Here is a 16506-nt window from a genome sequence, read left to right as displayed (position 1 = left end):
CCCCGCCTCCTTTAAAGGTAGCGCCGGGCGGGGCCGACAGCAGCCCCACCCCCCGGGCGCCAGCCCGCGCGTGCGCAGTGGGTCGCGCAGCCGCCATGCCGGAGCCGCGCGGGTCGTCTCCCCTGCGGGTGAACGCGGCGTTTGCCGCGCGGTACAGCCGCTACCGGGAGCGCGAGGAGCTGCAGCGGCGTGAGTGCTGGGCGCGTGCTCGCGGGGCGCCGGCGCGGCCGGCCGGCGGGAAGCGGTGGTGGAGCCGGTCCCCCGCTGATCAGGGGCTCCCGTCTGTCCCGCAGTGAAGGATCGCTACCGGGACCGCGACGGTGAGGATTCCAGCTCCGAGTCGGACTCGAGCGACGAGCGCGTGGTGAGCTTCCGCACCCCGACCCGGGCGTGCGGGCGGCATTCAAGCCCCCACCACATCCTGACTCCAAACCCCATAGCGCCGTACCGGGCCCAACCCCCCCACGCCCCCCGCCACGACTCCACGAGGGACAGACAGCACCCTCCCATCCCCAGGGGCGGGACCGAATCCCCCCTGTCCCCTCCATTCACCCCCTGCTCCCCCCGCTCCCCCCCTGCTACGGGCCCACCTGCCCGTCCCGATGTGCTTGGTGTGGCCACTCTGCCCTGGAAGTGGAGATCTCTGCACATGGGCACCAGCTTCCCCCACATCAGCCACCTCACCTCACTGTGCAGCCGGTCCCTCCTGCTGGGCCCCGTGTCCTCTCTGCTTCCTGCCCCACGCCGATCCATTCCCCCAGGACGCACGGTCCCTTTGCCTGGAGCCCCCCTCTGTCTCAGATTCTGTCCTGATGTGTGGCCCTCCCTCCCTTTCCCCCTGTTTGACACCCCACACACCACACCTGCCTTTCCCCCAGCGGGATCCCCTTTCCTTCCATGTGACGGATGCCCATTCCACCTAATGGATGCTCATCCCTCCACCCCAATGCCCGCACCCTCTCAGCCCACCTGCCCTCCTGCTTTCTGCCCTCCATGCTCTCACCACCTTCCTTCTGAAGTCTGCCCCCAATCCTTGTCCTGCCCTAGGAATTTGACCCCCAGCAGGAGCGAGACTTTTACAGGACACTCTCCTTGTTGAAGAAGAAGGATCCCCGGATTTACCAGAAAGATGCCACCTTCTACCAGAGGACAGGTCTGGGGCTGCTCTTCTCCAAGGTTCCTCGTGGCCTTGTTGTCTGTTGTGACTATTTATTGAATCATTTTATGTGAAAAGTGCTTAGCAGAGTGTCTTAGATTATAACCCGTTGATGTTAACATCAACCGTGTGCTTTGTGCTATTCAGAGTGGGAGTTACTGGGTGATCACCGCCAGGTACCGCCAGGTGGTAGCCAGTATGATAACTGTTGTACAGCTAGGGACTGGTGGTTGGGATTTGAGGCCTTCATCTGGCCCTGGCCCTGGCCCAGCCCCGTGGCATTCTCTGTCTGGGGAAGGAAGGGAGTTGTGGTTGTGGAAAATAGCAGGTGTCTTCCGATGACTCCGCAGCAACGTCCTCGGAAAGCGAGGAGGAGCTGGCAGCTGAGAAGCAAAAGAAGATGCGGCCCATGTACCTGAAGGACTATGAGAGGAAGGTTATCTTGGAGAAAGAAGGGTGAGGACAGGCTGGACACATACCATCCTCTGCCCCGCCTTCCCAGAGCAGGTGGATGCATGGGGGTCTTAGGGGCAGGGGTGGGAAGAAGCCAGTGACTCACCAGAATTGAAGGAATGCCAGAGAGCATGTTCCTCTGTGACGGCCTGCACCCCTGTCGGCTCCCCCTCCTGCTTCTCATAACTGCCCCCACCCACTGGGACCGGCAGACCGTGGGGAGTCTATTTTGAAGCCCCAATCCTTCCTTGCACAGCAAATATGTTGACGAGGAGAATTCAGACGGGGAGACCTCCAATCAGAGACTCCAGGTGGGTGGGGTGGAGACCGGGTTGGGGCTGAGGGGTCCGGGGCTGGGCTTGAGGCCGACCGCTCCCTCTCTTTAGCAGGTCTTGTCGAAAAGTTACGTGGAAGAACAGGAACAGCTCAAGGAAAGGTGAGCTGGGCCAGCGAGTGGCCAAATGGATAGGAGTTGAGGCTCTGGGTGTAGATAGGTCTGGGCTCCAATCCAGCTCTGTCACTAATGGCTGTGTGCCCTTAGGCACATACTTGCTCTCTCCATGCCTCAGTTTCCTGAAGTTAAATGGGGTTGATAATGCTATGTCTCAGCACCACTCTGAGCTTGTTAGGAAGAACTCCGGCTTGGTGAACAGGGTTCGGGGCTAGCCTGGCTGTTCTGAGACTTGTTCTCTCGGTGGGCAGCTTCCGAGCATTTGTGGAGGACAGTGAAGATGAGGATAGCGCCGGGGAAGGTGGCTCTGGGTTGCTGCAGAAACGCGCTAAAACCAAGGAGGAGAAGGTGGGTGCTGGGGCCCTCGCTGGACTGGGGCTGGTGGCAGGGAGGGGCGCTGGGGCTCCAGCAGACCCTCAGTGCCAGCCTTCCCCCAGGCCCAGGAAGATGCTGACTACATTGAATGGCTGAAGGGGCAGAGGGAGATTCAGAACCCTGAGGCCCTGAGAGAACTGGTGAGTTTCCATGCAGTTGCTGAAGGACTACACTGCTTGTCCCGCCTTCATCCAACCTTTTTCTAGAAAGTAACCCTCGAAGGGGTAGCTAAGAGCAATACTCTGAAAATGGGTGTGCCCCTCTCTGGGCCTCAGTTTCTACATCTATGAAATGGGAATAATGCCCCCCACCTATTTCATAGGCTGGCTGTGAAGTTTCAGTTACTTGAATCCATTTGATGCCCATGTCTGCCCTCCTTCCCTGCCTCTGAGTGTCTAACCTGGGTCCTGTCACCCCTTCACTCCTAGACTCACCTCAAGGAATATTGGAATAACCCAGAGCTGGACGAAGGGGAGCAGTTCCTGCGGGATTATATCCTCAACAAACGTTATGAGGAAGAGGGAGATGAGGAGGAGGAGGAGGAAGAGGAGGAAGGGTGAGCAGCCATGTTCTCACCCGGGGCCTGGAGCCAATGCTGGCTGAAAAGCGAAGGGCACTGGCGTTTACTTTTGCACACACATCGTAGCAGAGTTAGTCATTCGAGGAAGAGCCGTGGAGTGTGGGCTCTGGAGCCAGGTGTTCAAATCCTGACCCTGCTAGACTTCTGTGCCTTGGTTTGCCCGTCCTTACAGTTGGGGCAACAGTGGCACCCTACTGTAGGGATCTTGGACGATGGAATGTGTTAACAGGGCTGGTACACAGGAGCTCGGCTGACCCAGCCTCCCTCTATCCTGTCCCTCAGGGTCCCAGGCCCCCCGGTCCAGCTCTCCATAGATGACTCCTCTGACGAGGGGGAGCTGTTTCTGAAGAAGCAGGAGGACTTCGAGCACAAGTACAATTTCCGCTTTGAGGAGCCTGACTCGGCCGTGGTGGGTAGAGCTAGGGCTTGGGAGGCGCTGGCTCGTTGGGCTCAGGCCCAGAGAGCCCAGAATCATCCCTGTCCCACAGGTCAAGACCTACCCTCGGAGCATTGCGTCCTCTGTGCGCCGCAAGGACGAGCGAAGGAAGGAGAAAAGGGAGGAGATTAGGGAGCGGAAGAGGAGGGTGAGTGTGAGGGGGCGGTGGGCTAGGAGAGCCCTTAGCTGTGGGGAGAGCCCATATCCTCCCTCTCCCTCTTGCCTGCCACCCACAGGAGAAAGCGAAAAAGCAGGAAGAACTCAAGCAGCTGAAGAACCTGAAGAGGAAGGAGATTCTGGCCAAGCTGGAGAAGCTGCGGCAGGTCACGGGCAACGAGACAGTGGGCTTTGAGGAACGGGACCTCGAGGACGACTTCGACCCCACCCGGCATGACCAGCTCATGCAGGTACGGCCCCCACGCCCAGGCCTGGCCGTGCAGCCCGTGCTCAGGAGCATGGCTCTGGAATCAGTTGTTTCCTGGTTGTGGGGCTAAGAGAAGTGGTTTGAGCTCGCTGAGCCTTTGTCCTTGCCTGTAAAGTGGGTCTAACCATAGCATCCACCTCAGAGCTGTTGTAAGGATAGCTTGAGAGGAATACACATAAAAGTTTAGTTGGTAAGTGCTCAAGGAACAGTGGGTTGCTGTGTTTCTTTTAAACTCATTTATTGTGCCATTAATGTTTATTGTTGTATTTGTGGGAATACAACATCAGGCCATAGAAACAGGTGATGAAGGCATGTGAGGAGCAGTGGGGACCACAGGAGCCTCAGAGAAGCCTCTGACGAAGTCTGGAAAGTGAGGGAAGGGGAGTGAGGATATGTAGGTAGGCCAGGTGAAAACCAGAATGGGGGCGGGAAGCGGGGGGGGGGGGGTGGGGGGAGCTATATAGTTGGAGTTTAAGCTTCAGTTTCTCCATAAAATGGGGATACTGTCTGTCTCCTGGTGCTTGTGCAAATGTGAGGTGTAGCCAGTATTGGGGATATAGTAGACGCTCAATAAATGACATGTTTAACAATATCTGCCTTTGCCAGGCCCTGCATTGGGCACTGGGGTTTCAGCCCTCGTGGAGCCCAGTGTCGGCCTTCTTGGAGCTGATGGAGTGGTGAGAGCCAGCCTGACAGTCGCTGTATGCCAAACACTGGGCAGCGTAGAGGTCCTGCCCTCTCAGAGCCCTCAATCTGATGGCAGGCGTTTAACTATGTGGTTACAACCTGCAGGGCCTGAGTGGTGATGGGGACCTGCAGGGGCAGGTGGGGTCTGAGAGGAGTCCTTTGACCAGCTTTGTCAGGCCCACTTCAGGAGCTGGGTCCTGAAGGATGCTAGGGAGGCATGTGAGGTGCAGGGATAGAGCTGTCTGGAAGGGTTGGGCCCTGCTGATCCTCCCGGTCCCTGGCCCTGCAGAAATGCTTCGGGGACGAGTACTACGGCACAATGGAGGAGGAGAAGCCACAATTTGAGGAAGAGGAAGGGTTCGAAGGTGAGGTCACTGGGTGGGGGTGGAGTGCTGGGCCTGAAGCCCGAGTTCCCAATCCTGAGCCCCCTGGGCTCATCCCTGTCTGTCCTTCCTCTGGAGCCAGATCACTGGAACTGGGACACGTGGACTGGGCTGGAGCAGGGTGGAGATTGGAGCCAGCAGGAGCTGCACTGCGAGGACCCAGACTTCAATGTAGGTGCCATGGGGAGGGGGGCGGGGGCTGCCTTGGAAAGTCCCAAGGGCTGCGAGGACTGGCCTGACCTGCATGTCTTGGCAGATGGATGCTGACTACGACCCCAGCCAGCCGCAGAAGAAGCAGCGTGAGGCCCCCTTAACGGGCAAGAAGAAGCGCAAGTCACCCTTTGCTGCAGCTGTGGGGCAGGAGAAACCTGTGTTCAACCCCAGTGAGGCTCTGGTGGGCATTCCGTGGGCGAGCAGGGGCTCCGCAGGGCCAGCGCACCATAGCAGCCCAGTTCTCTACCCACACAGGGGACAAGACCTTTGAGGAGTACCTGGACGAGTATTACCGGTTGGACTATGAGGACATCATCGACGACCTACCCTGTCGCTTCAAGTACCGCACTGTCGTGCCCTGTGACTTCGGGCTCAGCACTGAAGAGGTAGGGGGCCCCAGGCGGGTGCGGGACACTGGGAGGCACCCAGGAGGCAAGAGGGAGCTCAGAGCCAGTGGTTGCTGCCACAGGACCTGTTTCCTCATGTCAAAATTGATAGGACTACCCTGGCCAGGTGGCTCAGTTGGTTAGAGCATTGTCGATACACCAGGGTTGCGGGTTCGATCCCTGGTCAGGGCACATACAAGAGTCAACCAGTGACTGCATGAATAAATGGAACAACAAGTAGATGTTTCTCTCTCTCTCTAAATTCCATAAGTTAAAAAAATACAGGAATAATAGTGCTAATGACGACTGAAATTTCCTACCTCAGAGGGTTTCCATGAGATGGGGAGGGGCTTCAAACAGCCCATTATAAATATTACAGTTGACCCTTAAACAACTGCTGGTCCCTGTGCAGTCAAAAATATGCATATAATTTTTGATTCCCCAAAAACTCAACTATAGTTGGCCCTTCATAGCTGTGGGTTTCACATCTATGGATTCAACCTTTGCAGATTCAGGCTGACTATATTAATAGCCTATTGTTGACTGGGAGCCTTACTGATTCCATAAGCAGTTGATTAACTTATATTTGTATATTATACACATTATGTACTGTATTCTTACAATAAAGTAAATGGGGGGAAAATGTTAAAAATTTTTAAATATTTGACAAAAACCTGCATATAAATGGACCCATGCAGTTCAAACCCATGTTGTTCAGGGGTCAACTGTACCTTTAATTATGTTACTATTCTATGTGCAGCAGGGTGGCCTTTAAGACTAGATGGGCTCTGGAACCAGATGCCCTGGATTCAAATCCTGCCTTAGCCACTCATCAGCTGTGTGACCGTGGACTTGGGCTCTGTACCTGTTTCCCATCTATAAAACGGGCCTAATGACAGCCCCTACCTCATGTCCCTGAAGCTGAAACGATGTGTGGCTCTTTATTTTTAATATATATATATATATTTTAAAATAATATATTTATTTCAGAGAGGAAGGGAGAGGGAGACAGAAACATTACTTATGAGAGAATCATTGATCGGCTGCTTCCTGCACGCCCCCTACTGGGGATTGAGCCTGCAACTCAGGCATGTGTCCTGACTGGAATTGAACTGTGATCTGCTGGTTTATAGGTCGACACTCAACTGCTGAGCCACACTGGCCGCACCCATGTGTCTCTTTAGATGGCACTTGTCCCTTAGCTATCCATGATGGCTGTCAGTGCTTGACTATTGTTGGTCAGTAAAAATAGCTGATGTCGCCCAGCTGGTGTGGCTCAGTGATTGAACATGGACCTATGAACCAGGAGGTCACGGTTCAATTCCAGGTCAGGGCACAGGCCCTGGTTTCAGGCTGGATCCTCAGCAGGGGGCATGCAGAAGGCAGCCAATCAATAATTATCTCTAATCATTGATGTTTCGATCTCCCTCACCCTCTCTGAAATCAATAAAAATAGAACTGATGTCGCCGAAACCGGTTTGGCTCGGTGGATGGAGCGTCGGCCTGCGGACTGAGAGGTCCCGGGTTCGATTCCGGTCGAGGGCATGTGCCTGGGTTGCGGGCACATCCCCAGTGGGAGATGTGCGGGAGGCAGCTGATCGATGGTTCTCTCTCGTCGATGTTTCTGACTCTCTGTCTCTCTCCCTTCCTCTCTGTGAAAAATCAATAAAATATATTAAAAAAAAAAAATAGAACTGATGTCGATTGAGCTTATACCATCTGCATTTACTCACTCTTCTCAACAACCTTCTAATAGGTTCTGAGGGGATGCCCACCTCATAAATGAGGAATCTGAAGCCTGGAGGCAGGAGCCTGGAGGTTGAGAACCTGGGCCTTACCTATAATTAGCAAATCTAGTGCTTGGCATAGAGGTCCCTGCCCTGAGGCTGCTGGGACCATAGCGCATGGGTGAGGGCTACAGGGCCCTGGAATCCGAAATCAGTCACTTCCTGGCTGTATGACTTGGGGCAAGGAACCCCTTTCTGAACCTGTTTCCCTATCTGTTGTCCTCTGCAAAAAACATTAGCCTCCACGGACATCACTTCTCTCCCACCATCGTGACATCACTACTGGGTGGTACTAGCATTGCCCTGTACTAATGACTAATGAGGTGACTAAGGCTTAGAGTCAGAGCCCCCCCAGGGCTCACGCAGCAGGACCCCTCTCCCTTCCCATGCAGATCCTTGCTGCTGACGACAAGGAGCTGAACCGGTGGTGCTCCCTGAAGAAGACCTGCATGTATAGGTGACGGGTGGGGCTGGGCCAGGTGTTTGGGAGGAGGGGCAGACAGGCAAGCATGGCATCTCCCTGAGCACCCAATGACACGCGTGTCCGCTGGGCACCCAAGGTCGGAGCAGGAGGAGCTGCAGGACAAGAAGGCGTACAGCCAGAAGGCGCAGAACTCATGGAAAAAGAGGCAGATCTTCAAATCGCTCTGCTCAGAGGAGTGAGTGTTGCTTGCCCGGGGAGGGTGGGGTGCCAGGCCAGGGTTTGAGTCTCGCTCTGTCAGCCATTTGTTGCATGACTTTGGGACTGGGCCCTCCCCCTCTCTGAGACCTGGGTTCAAGTCCTGCCTGGGCTACAGCTATGTAACCTTGGGCAAGTCATTTCCCCTCTCAGCCTATTTCCTTATTTATAAAATGGGGATAAAGATGGCTCATTTCTTGTTGGGGTTTTTTGAGGATTAAGTGCATTTATGTGAAGTGCTTAAAACATAGTAAGTGCTGATAGGTTTTAGCTATTGTTATCATCATGTTACTTCTTGGTCTATACAGCAGGGAGCAGGGGTGACAGGAATTCCCAGAGTTGATTTAAAGATGAAATGAGTTAATTTATGTGAATAGCTTAGTGTAAGCCCAGGCTCAAATACAAGAATTATCAGCAACACAGTCCAGCTTCAGGATTCAGTAGAAAAACCCAGTTTTGGTGTCAGACCCCAGTGTGAATTCCAGGCAGGCACCTGAATTGCTGCGTTGCCATTTATCTGAGCCTCTCTCCTCAACTGTAAAACGGGGGATGTACAACTGGGAAGGGGTCTAATTGTGCTGGCCTGGGCTGAGCCCTGACTTTCTTTCCCCAGGAAAGAGACACCCACAGAAGCCACAGGGAAGCCACAGGGAGACAAAGCCGGCCCACAGGGGCAGCTGCTGGCATCTGATGGGGCCTGCAGGAAGCGGCCCCAGCCTGAGAGCCCCCTAGCACAGAAAGAGGCCGCCCCCATGTCACCCACAGAGAAGCCAGCCCCCCAGAGGCGGAGGAGGGGCAAGAAGGCTCGACTCCTGGGCCCCACAGTGACGCTTGGAGGACAGGAGTTCAGCCGCCAGAGACTGCAGGCCTTCGGCCTCAATCCAAAAAGGCTGCACTTCCGCCTGCTGGCCCGGAAAAGGAGGAAGCAGCAGGGGCTCAAGAGCTGCCCCTGAGCTCGATGGAGAAGACAAGGGCCCTCAGATTCTCTCCCTTCAATAGGCCCCTGAGTGCATCCCTTCTTGTTGACTGTACAGACCCACGTGTCTCCCTGTGGGCAAGGGAGAAGTCCCGTCTTACAGATGTGGAAGCTGAGTCTACTCCAGCTCCCCAGGAGACGTGGACATGTCTCATCTTGATACACACCCTGGTCCCATCTCTCAAATGCTCCGTCTGGCCATAGCTGAGGTCAAATCTGACGGCTTTATTGGCCCCAGGCAGCCAGTTCCCACACTGCCACCAGCCCTTAGCAGGACAGGAGCTTGGAGGCCAGTGAGGGCACGAGCAGTCCAGTGCAAACTACAGTACTTGAGTCAGGCCCTGAGTGGGTGCCTGGGAGTCCATCTGCCATCCCTCCCTCCTCGCCCTGTGAGGGCCCAAGAGGCAGGAGGCAGGCCTTTGGGCTCCGTCCCTGGCTTAATGGCTCCAGCCTGGAGGTTTCCTGGGCTGGTCTCAGCTGCGCTAAAGGGGGTGAGAAGTGGGAAGTACCATCACCACCAGAGGTCAAGCTCCCACATCCAGTGTGACATAAATAAAAAAATAAATAGTGTTTGTCCTATCTTCTCCCCCATCCCATCCCTTTATAAAAAGACAAAGTCCTCAGAGCTGGGGCGCTTCGCCTTGAGGAGCCGCCCAGTGCGAGGGAGCTGCAGAGTTGGCTGGGAGCCGAGGTTGTCTAGGCTGTGGTCCTGAGCATGGCCCTCGGCCAGGGTGAACATGGGGTACCGCTGTGTGGCCGCGGAGGAGCTGAGGACCTGGTGGGAGGAGGGAGAGAGCAACTCAGTACCAAAAGCAGTCGCCAGTTACTGACCCCACAGGCACAGCTATTCTAACAGGTCTATTCAGAAGGTGCTTCCTGAACTCAATCCCATCCCTCAGGGCAGTGACCCAGGCCAGTAAATCGGCACCTTCTACTCCCCCGGACAGTGATGGACTCTGATGGCATGTGCCCCAATGCAGACGACGAAAGGCAGCCCTGGGATTTCACTCTGTGCTGGGAGAGTAGGGTTCCCTTCCCACGAATGGGGAGGTAGGTGCCCAGAGTGGCTGACAGCTGACCTTTGCCACAATAAGGGTAAAGCCCCTAACTTTTCATATTATGCCCCTTTTGGGTCTATTCAAAGCTGGGCTTTTGTAACATGGACAGGATGACAACCTTGACAACACAGCCTGGAAGTAACCTCCCCAGGTCTGCTGGCCCGGAGGCCTCTGTCCGTTCTCCCCTCCAGCCCTGACTCTCCCACACCTTCCACCACTCCTCTTGCTCACCCTGGTCAGCTCTGAGCACAGTGTCTCAAACTCCTTCCTGTTTCCAGCATAGAACCCCACAGTACAGCTGGGGTCCATCTTGGTGAAGGCCATCTTGCGGGGTGAGGTGCAATGGAAGGACTGAGGCAGACAAAGAAGGGGAGCTCAGGGGGGCCCCAACTTCTTCCACATGCCCCCAACCCCACTCTGGGGATACCAGCTCACCTCCAGGGGGAAGTCAGCCTGGCTGACATCCACAGTGGGCTGGCAGTAGTGGGGGTCCAGGTAGAGCAGGGAGTCATCTGCAGGGGAGGAGGTGTAAGTGGGGGTGGGGAAGGGGGAGGTGAGGCAGGATGGAATGTGACGGAGCAGGCCTACCCTGGTAGCCGATGAAATACAGCGAGTGCCGCGGCTTGCCCCCCATAATGCCCAGGCACAGCTCTGAACGCAGGAGCTCCTGCAGGGAGGAGAGTGGGCAAAGGTGAGAACTCGGGGCAGGTGCTGTCAGTCTGTCAAGAAATACTTCGCAAACACCCAATGTGTGCGAACCTAGGCGTGTGCTGGGCCCTGGGGAGCAGCAGTGACTAAAGTACTATCTATGGAGCTGACATGTTAGACAAGGAACAAGGTGAGTGAGTTATGTGTTGGAAGTGACTGCACTGGGAAAAGAAGAAAGGAGGTAAGGGAGCCTTGAAATTATAAATTGAGGAGTCAGGAAAGGCCTCACTGGGAGGTGATGTTCCAGCATCTTGGGAAACAGCAAGTGCAAAGGCCCCGAGGCAGGTGCGTTGTAAGGACCGCAAGGAGGCCCATGTGGGTGCCGCGGAGTGAGGAGAGTGGGAGCAGATGAGGTGAAGGAAGGGACAGGGTCCAGGGTCCTGTGGGCTGTGGCCTTTATTCTGAGTGTAAACACACCAGGGTCTTTCCAGCCTTGCTGTTCCCTTTGCCTGGAACACTCCTCTGGCTCTTCATGTGCCCTGGCAAGAGAGGGGCTTTCCTCGGTTGTGCAGCCACCCCCATCATCACTAGTTTTCGTTCCTTTACAGTCCGAGTTGTAACTCCCAGGCTGTCTATTTGGTCCCAGATTCACTGCCTGTCATTAGAATGTTCACCCCCCAAAAGGCACAAATTTTTGCCTGTTTACGTCTGAATCCTCAGCAACTGGGAGAGCACTTGGCACATAACAGGTGCCCTGTGACTATTGGATAAACAGATGAAGGAAGCACACATACCTAACCCAAACTGAAAGAACCCAGGGGGCTTTTGGGGGAGACGTGGTGAATCTGGCTGAACCTACCTTCACGCAGGGCACATACACGGGATTGAGAGTCTCCCCGCCCAGCCGCACAGGCACCAGGATGACCACAGACTTCCACTCCGCTGTGCAGTCCGGCCGAGCCACCAGGCGGGCCACATCTGCTTTGTACACTGGAAGGGACAGGGCAGAAGGTCATCTTGCTAACCTTCAGCTTCAGAGTGTGACCCTCTAACCCCAGGGGTCCAATCTCATCCAAGCAACCCCCTAGGGGGTGACACTCCCATTGTCAGTGGAGAAGGAAGTATTTCCAGAACCCCCAAACTCCCCTAGACAATCCCAGGGCCCCCATTTCACAGAGAGCAACCATGACCCTAAGAGTCGGATGAAGAACGTACTGCCAGGAGGTGGAGCCTTTCCCAAAGCCTGGAGCCTACCCCCAACCCCAGGCCCTACTGGTCCTCACTGACTCGGTTTCTGGGTTTGCCAATAAGGAAATGGGAGCACAGAGCAGTCCTCAACCAATGTCCCTGTGTGTCCCTCCTCCTCAAGTCTCATCTGCAGCTGTCCATTCTCCTCCTCCTTTCTTGCTGGTACCAGAGAAGTGGATCCGACCCTTTCTGGAGACACAGCTGCTATGATCTGAATGCTTGAGTCCCCCCAAATTTGTATGTAGAAATCCTAATCCCAAGGTGATAGCCTTTGAGAGGTGATGATGTCATTTGAGGCTGGACCCCTCAAGGATGGGATAAGTGCTCTTATAAAAGAGGTACCCCCCCCAATTTTTAAAAACTATGTATATTGACAGATGTTAACTAGATTTGGTGTGGTAATCATTTCACAATGTTCAGGGTGGGGCAAGAATAGGTACACAGTCATGAGTATGTGAAACAGAGCTTACTCCTGTACTATTATTAATCGCATTATTTTCCATACGAACTGTAAACTTTTGCCCCACCCTGCATACAAATATCAAATCATGATATTATATACCTGCAACTACTATATTGGTATAGGTCAGTTATACCTGAACGGAAAAATGAAACAAAAATGAGACCCCAGAGAGCTTGCTTGCCCAGTCTGACATGTGAGCACACAGCACAGCAAGCCAGGGAATGGGCTCCCACTGACACCAAATCTGCCTGCATTTTGATCTTGGACTTTCCAGCCTGAGAATTATGAAAAATAAATTCCTGTTGTTTATAAGCCACCTGGTCTGTGCTATTTTTGTTGTAGCAGCCTAAACAGATTAAGACAATAGCTCTCTGTGAAAATCGAACCTTGTCCCAAACCCCTACAATTTTGCATAACAATTTAGTTTTTGTAGCTTCCCTGATACCAATCCTTTTATTTTTATTTTTATTTTTTTAAAATATATTTTATTGATTTTTTACAGAGAGGAAGGGAGAGAGATAGAGAGTTAGAAACATCGATCAGCTGCCTCCTGCACATCTCCCACTGGGGATGTGCCCGCAACCAAGGTACATGCCCCTGACTGGAATCGAACCCGGGACCCTTCAGTCCGCAGGCCGACGCTCTATCCACTGAGCCAAACCGGTTACGGCCCAATCCTTTTATTTTTTAAAATATTTTTACTGATATCAGAGAGGAAGGGAGAGGGGGAGAGAGATAGAAACATCAATGATGAAGAGAATCATTGATCGGCTGCCTCATGCACGCCTCCTACTGGGGATCGAGCCCACACCCGGACCTGTGCCCTTGACCAGAATCGAACCTGGGACCTTTCAGTCTGTACGCTGACGTTCTATCCACTGAGCCAAACCAGCTAGGGCTCACTTAGTTCTTATAACAACACTACAAGGTAGAGAAGACCAGACTTTTGTACATGTCAGAGCTGTTTACAGTAAGAGTTAATTGGATCTCAGAGAAATAAGTCCTTATGTCCTTTATTCTATCCTTGGGGAGAAGCCCCTGAAGCTTGCTCTCCTGGATCTAGAGGCAGCAGAGGGATCCTGAGCATCTGTCCCGAGCAGGCCTTGAATCCTTTCCAAGGGTCCCTCTGACCCAGAACTGTTTCAGCCTCTGAGAAAGGCGGGTCCTAAGAGGCAGCCGCAGTAGTGACTGGCCCAGGAGGAGAACCCCGTGACCTTGGCTAGCAGCCCCTTACCTGTGCAATCCTGAGACACGTACACCACCAGGCGGGTGACCTCTGAGCAGCTCTCCACAGCTTTCCTGGGGGCCAGAAGAAAGGCTTGAGTTCCCTGGGGTACCCACTGGCTCCCATGTCCCCTGCCGTGGTCCTCACCTGAGTATATGTGCCACAAGAGATGGCCCATACCAGTCACCTGCCTTCTTGCCCCAGCTCTGTCCGAGCTCCACCAGCTGGTGTAGGCCGAAGGGGGCCTGGGGGTGGTCGGCGAACCAGGACACAATCTGCCGATGCCAGCGTTCCTGCTCCAGCTCAGGGGCGCCCTGGGCCCAGCGTGGGGGCTTCCAGTGGGCAAGCCCATGGTGCCGGTTGGGAGAGGCCAACCCTGCTGGCTCAGGGGGGCTCAGGCCTGCACCCTCCGCCCATGTCCAGTCTGGAGGGATGGAATCAACAGTCAACCAATGCCAGTGTGTGGGGGTCACAGTTCCCAGTTACTCATGCTTTACACCCAATTCTAATGCCCCTGAGACTCCACGTTTAACAATTCTCACAGTCCTGAAACATAAACAACTCTAACTCCCCCGGGGCAGAACTTGCTTTCTACGTAATTCTGACGTGACTTTAAACTTTATTTACAAACAATTCTAACCCTGCTGACTTATGCGGTTGGCTCATGCGCCTGGTGTGCCCTTCCCCCTCCGCCTCTCACCTCTGGGCAGGAAATGCAGCAGGAGGCCCTGTGCCAGCATCATCTGCCCACTTCGCAACATGCAGCCCCAGCCACAGTCTGAGGTCAGGCAGCCCCCGGCCAAGGGCGGGAAGTCCCGGCGGTAGGTGAGCCACAGGCGGGACGCGAAGTCCCGCTGGAAACGCTGGATGTCACCTGTAAGAGCAGGTGTGTCAGCGGCCACACAAACATCTGGGGGAGGGGGGCTCCCCCAACTCGGGCCCGGGGCCGCCAGCTCACCCTCACTCTCGAAGCAGTAGCGGCGGCCACAGAGGTGGACGCTGGAGATCTTGCTGAAGCTGGTCCGGCTTTTGACTGTCCAGCCTGTGGAGCAGCAGCGAGATGACGGTTCTAGCACAGTCGTCATGGCAGCGACAGCTCCCATCTGTGAAATGGGGACCCCCCCCCCCCGCCCGGCTCCGGGTGGCCCCGGGGGAACCCAGCCCCGTCCTCTCGGATGGAAGTGTTTGCCATCCTCTCGGGATGAATGAAGGCAGGTCTGACTATCGTACCCATTTCACAGAAGGGAAAGGTGGAGGCACAAGGAAGTAAAAAGGCTGCTCAAGGTCACGGGAAGGGGGGCATTTGGAAACACTTTCCCTGCAGGACCTGCCGGGCCGGGCGGGGCGGGGCCGCAGGTGCCTCCGGGAGAGCGAATGGTGGGAACCGGATGCAGGGCAAGGACTGGTGCCCGGACGCCCCCCGCCCCCCGCCCCCCTTCACCCCCCGCCCCCCGCCCCCCTTCACCCCCTCCTCCAGGCCCCCAACCCGGCCCCCGCCCGGCCCCGCTCACCGTACTTGACGTTGTTCCAGGCGGTCAGGAACTTCGCCTTGAACTTGTCCACCTCGCCCGGCTCCCCGGGGGCGGCTCCGGACGGGCCCAGCGCGGGGCCGCCGGCTCCGGGGGGCGCCAGGCCGTTGGGGTCCGGGCCTCGGGGCGCCCGCGCCCGGCGGGCCTCGGGGCGGCGCGCGTCCTCCGGGCCCCCGCGGCGGTACTGCGCGGCGGCCGGCGACACGGGGTGCATGGGCGCCGGGTCCCGGGCCCGGCCGGAGCGCCCGGGAGGCTCTAGTCCGCCCCCGCCGCGGCCGCCAGGTCCCCGGGCCCGGCGCGGGGCGCTGTCCCCGCCGCCGCCGCCATCTTAGCGGCGCTGCCCGAGGACGAGGCGGCGGGCGTGGCCCTCCGACGCCCCGCCCCGGCCCGCGCCCCGCCCCGGCCCGCGCCCCGCCCCGGCTCCCGCCCCGCCCCGGTTCCCGTCCGGCGGCCCCCCCGCCCCCCCCCGCCTTATCGCGGCGCCCAGGCGCGCAGAGCCCCGCGGGTCCTTATCGAGGCCCCCGCCCCGCCTCCCGCCGCGCGGGGCGCCCTCCGCCCCTCCGGGCCCGGGCGGGGCAGGCCTGTCCGTGACGCCCCTTCCCTCCCCACCTCTCATCCCCCCTCCGTGTGCCTCAGTTTCCCCATAAGCAAACGGGGGCTCAAAGACACGTCACAACATAAACGAATATTCATGATGATTTTGCTCCCGGAGAGAAGCCAGACGACAAAGGAGAGAATACGCTCCGTCCCGTTTAGATCAAACTCAATCCCTAGGAAGTGCAGCTCCTGACACCCTCAGCGGCTGCCGGTGCGGGGGGAGAGGGAGGAGCCCAACAAGGGCGGGAGGACCCTTTCAGGGCCGGGAAGGGCTCACGGTCTGGAAGGCGGAGGCGGCTTCCGGGAGGTGAACACTCACCCGCGCGTGCACTCTAAGTCGGGTGTTTGCTGTGCGCCAATCACAGCTAATGAAGCTGCAGACGTTTCAGTGCATCTAACGCGCAGGAGTGTTGGAAGGGGGCTGAGCCCCTCCGCGTTAAGCTCCTCACTGGCACCGAAGGCGCAGTCAGGGCTCAGCGCGGCCAGCCTCAGCCTCAGCCTCAGCCTGACGGGGAGATGACAGTGTGATGGCCTGTGTGATGCGCAGCGCACTGTCCTCAGCCGCTAAGAAAGTCAGAGAGGATTAGGGTGAGGGTGTGGGATGCAAAGGAGAAGGCGCAAAAGGAAAGTCACCTCCCTGACTTTCCCTCTGCTCGCCCTTCAGGCACCCCTGCCTCCTTAAACTCTGCAGGTCCCACCACAGGACCTTTGCACATGCTGTTTCTCTCTTCCCTGAGGTATCTGCACGACTC

At 56.3% G+C, this 16506-nt stretch overlaps 2 protein-coding genes across 5 annotated transcripts; one reads left to right on the top strand and one right to left on the bottom strand.

The window, feature by feature from the left end:
* Positions 1–50: 50 nt before the first annotated feature.
* KRI1 (KRI1 homolog) lies at positions 51–9565 on the top strand. 3 transcript variants are annotated; one of them, XM_036315613.1, is made up of 19 exons: positions 51–189; positions 294–364; positions 1048–1153; positions 1507–1612; positions 1866–1920; positions 1999–2045; positions 2312–2408; positions 2498–2575; positions 2864–2991; positions 3298–3424; positions 3504–3599; positions 3688–3858; positions 4852–4927; positions 5028–5116; positions 5202–5328; positions 5414–5544; positions 7724–7788; positions 7892–7990; positions 8624–9565. In XM_036315613.1, exons 1-19 carry the CDS (start codon positions 96–98, stop codon positions 8961–8963), a joined length of 2103 nt encoding a protein of 700 aa, XP_036171506.1. In that variant the 5' UTR covers positions 51–95; the 3' UTR covers positions 8964–9565. The 3 variants fall into 3 exon arrangements, with proteins under 3 accessions (XP_036171506.1, XP_036171505.1, XP_036171507.1); XM_036315612.1 differs by having other exon boundaries at positions 1996–2045; XM_036315614.1 differs by lacking the exon at positions 2498–2575 and having other exon boundaries at positions 1996–2045.
* On the bottom strand, positions 8354–15517 carry ATG4D (autophagy related 4D cysteine peptidase). 2 transcript variants are annotated; one of them, XM_036315616.1, is made up of 10 exons: positions 15140–15514; positions 14587–14670; positions 14329–14502; positions 13776–14052; positions 13638–13702; positions 11552–11682; positions 10633–10711; positions 10480–10556; positions 10276–10395; positions 8354–9761 (listed from the first exon to the last, which is right to left on the bottom strand). In XM_036315616.1, exons 1-10 carry the CDS (start codon positions 15369–15371, stop codon positions 9588–9590), a joined length of 1413 nt encoding a protein of 470 aa, XP_036171509.1. In that variant the 5' UTR covers positions 15372–15514; the 3' UTR covers positions 8354–9587. The 2 variants fall into 2 exon arrangements, with proteins under 2 accessions (XP_036171509.1, XP_036171510.1); XM_036315617.1 differs by lacking the exon at positions 10633–10711 and having other exon boundaries at positions 9628–9761; positions 15140–15517.
* Between the last annotated feature and the right edge of the window lie 989 nt (positions 15518–16506).

Source organism: Myotis myotis, unplaced genomic scaffold, assembly GCF_014108235.1.
Source record: "Myotis myotis isolate mMyoMyo1 unplaced genomic scaffold, mMyoMyo1.p scaffold_m19_p_6, whole genome shotgun sequence".
NCBI classification, from domain to species: domain Eukaryota; kingdom Metazoa; phylum Chordata; class Mammalia; order Chiroptera; family Vespertilionidae; genus Myotis; species Myotis myotis.
Note: the sequence above shows the minus strand (reverse complement) of the source record. Positions and strands in the feature narration are given on the sequence as shown.

Excerpts from the sequence above, each read along its gene's own strand:
- ATG4D (XM_036315616.1), bottom strand. The coding sequence starts at position 15,371 with ATGCACCCCGTGTCGCCGGCCGCCGCGCAGTACCGCCGCGGGGGCCCG. Across the intron at positions 13,703-13,775 it reads CTTGTGGCACATATACTCAG|GAAAGCTGTGGAGAGCTGCT; the intron begins GTGAGGACCACG and ends TCTGGCCCCCAG. Across the intron at positions 9,762-10,275 it reads TGTGCTCAGAGCTGACCAGG|GTCCTCAGCTCCTCCGCGGC; the intron begins GTGAGCAAGAGG and ends TCCTCCCACCAG.
- KRI1 (XM_036315612.1), top strand. The coding sequence starts at position 96 with ATGCCGGAGCCGCGCGGGTCGTCTCCCCTGCGGGTGAACGCGGCGTTT. Across the intron at positions 3,859-4,851 it reads GGCATGACCAGCTCATGCAG|AAATGCTTCGGGGACGAGTA; the intron begins GTACGGCCCCCA and ends CTGGCCCTGCAG. Across the intron at positions 7,991-8,623 it reads AAATCGCTCTGCTCAGAGGA|GAAAGAGACACCCACAGAAG; the intron begins GTGAGTGTTGCT and ends TTCTTTCCCCAG.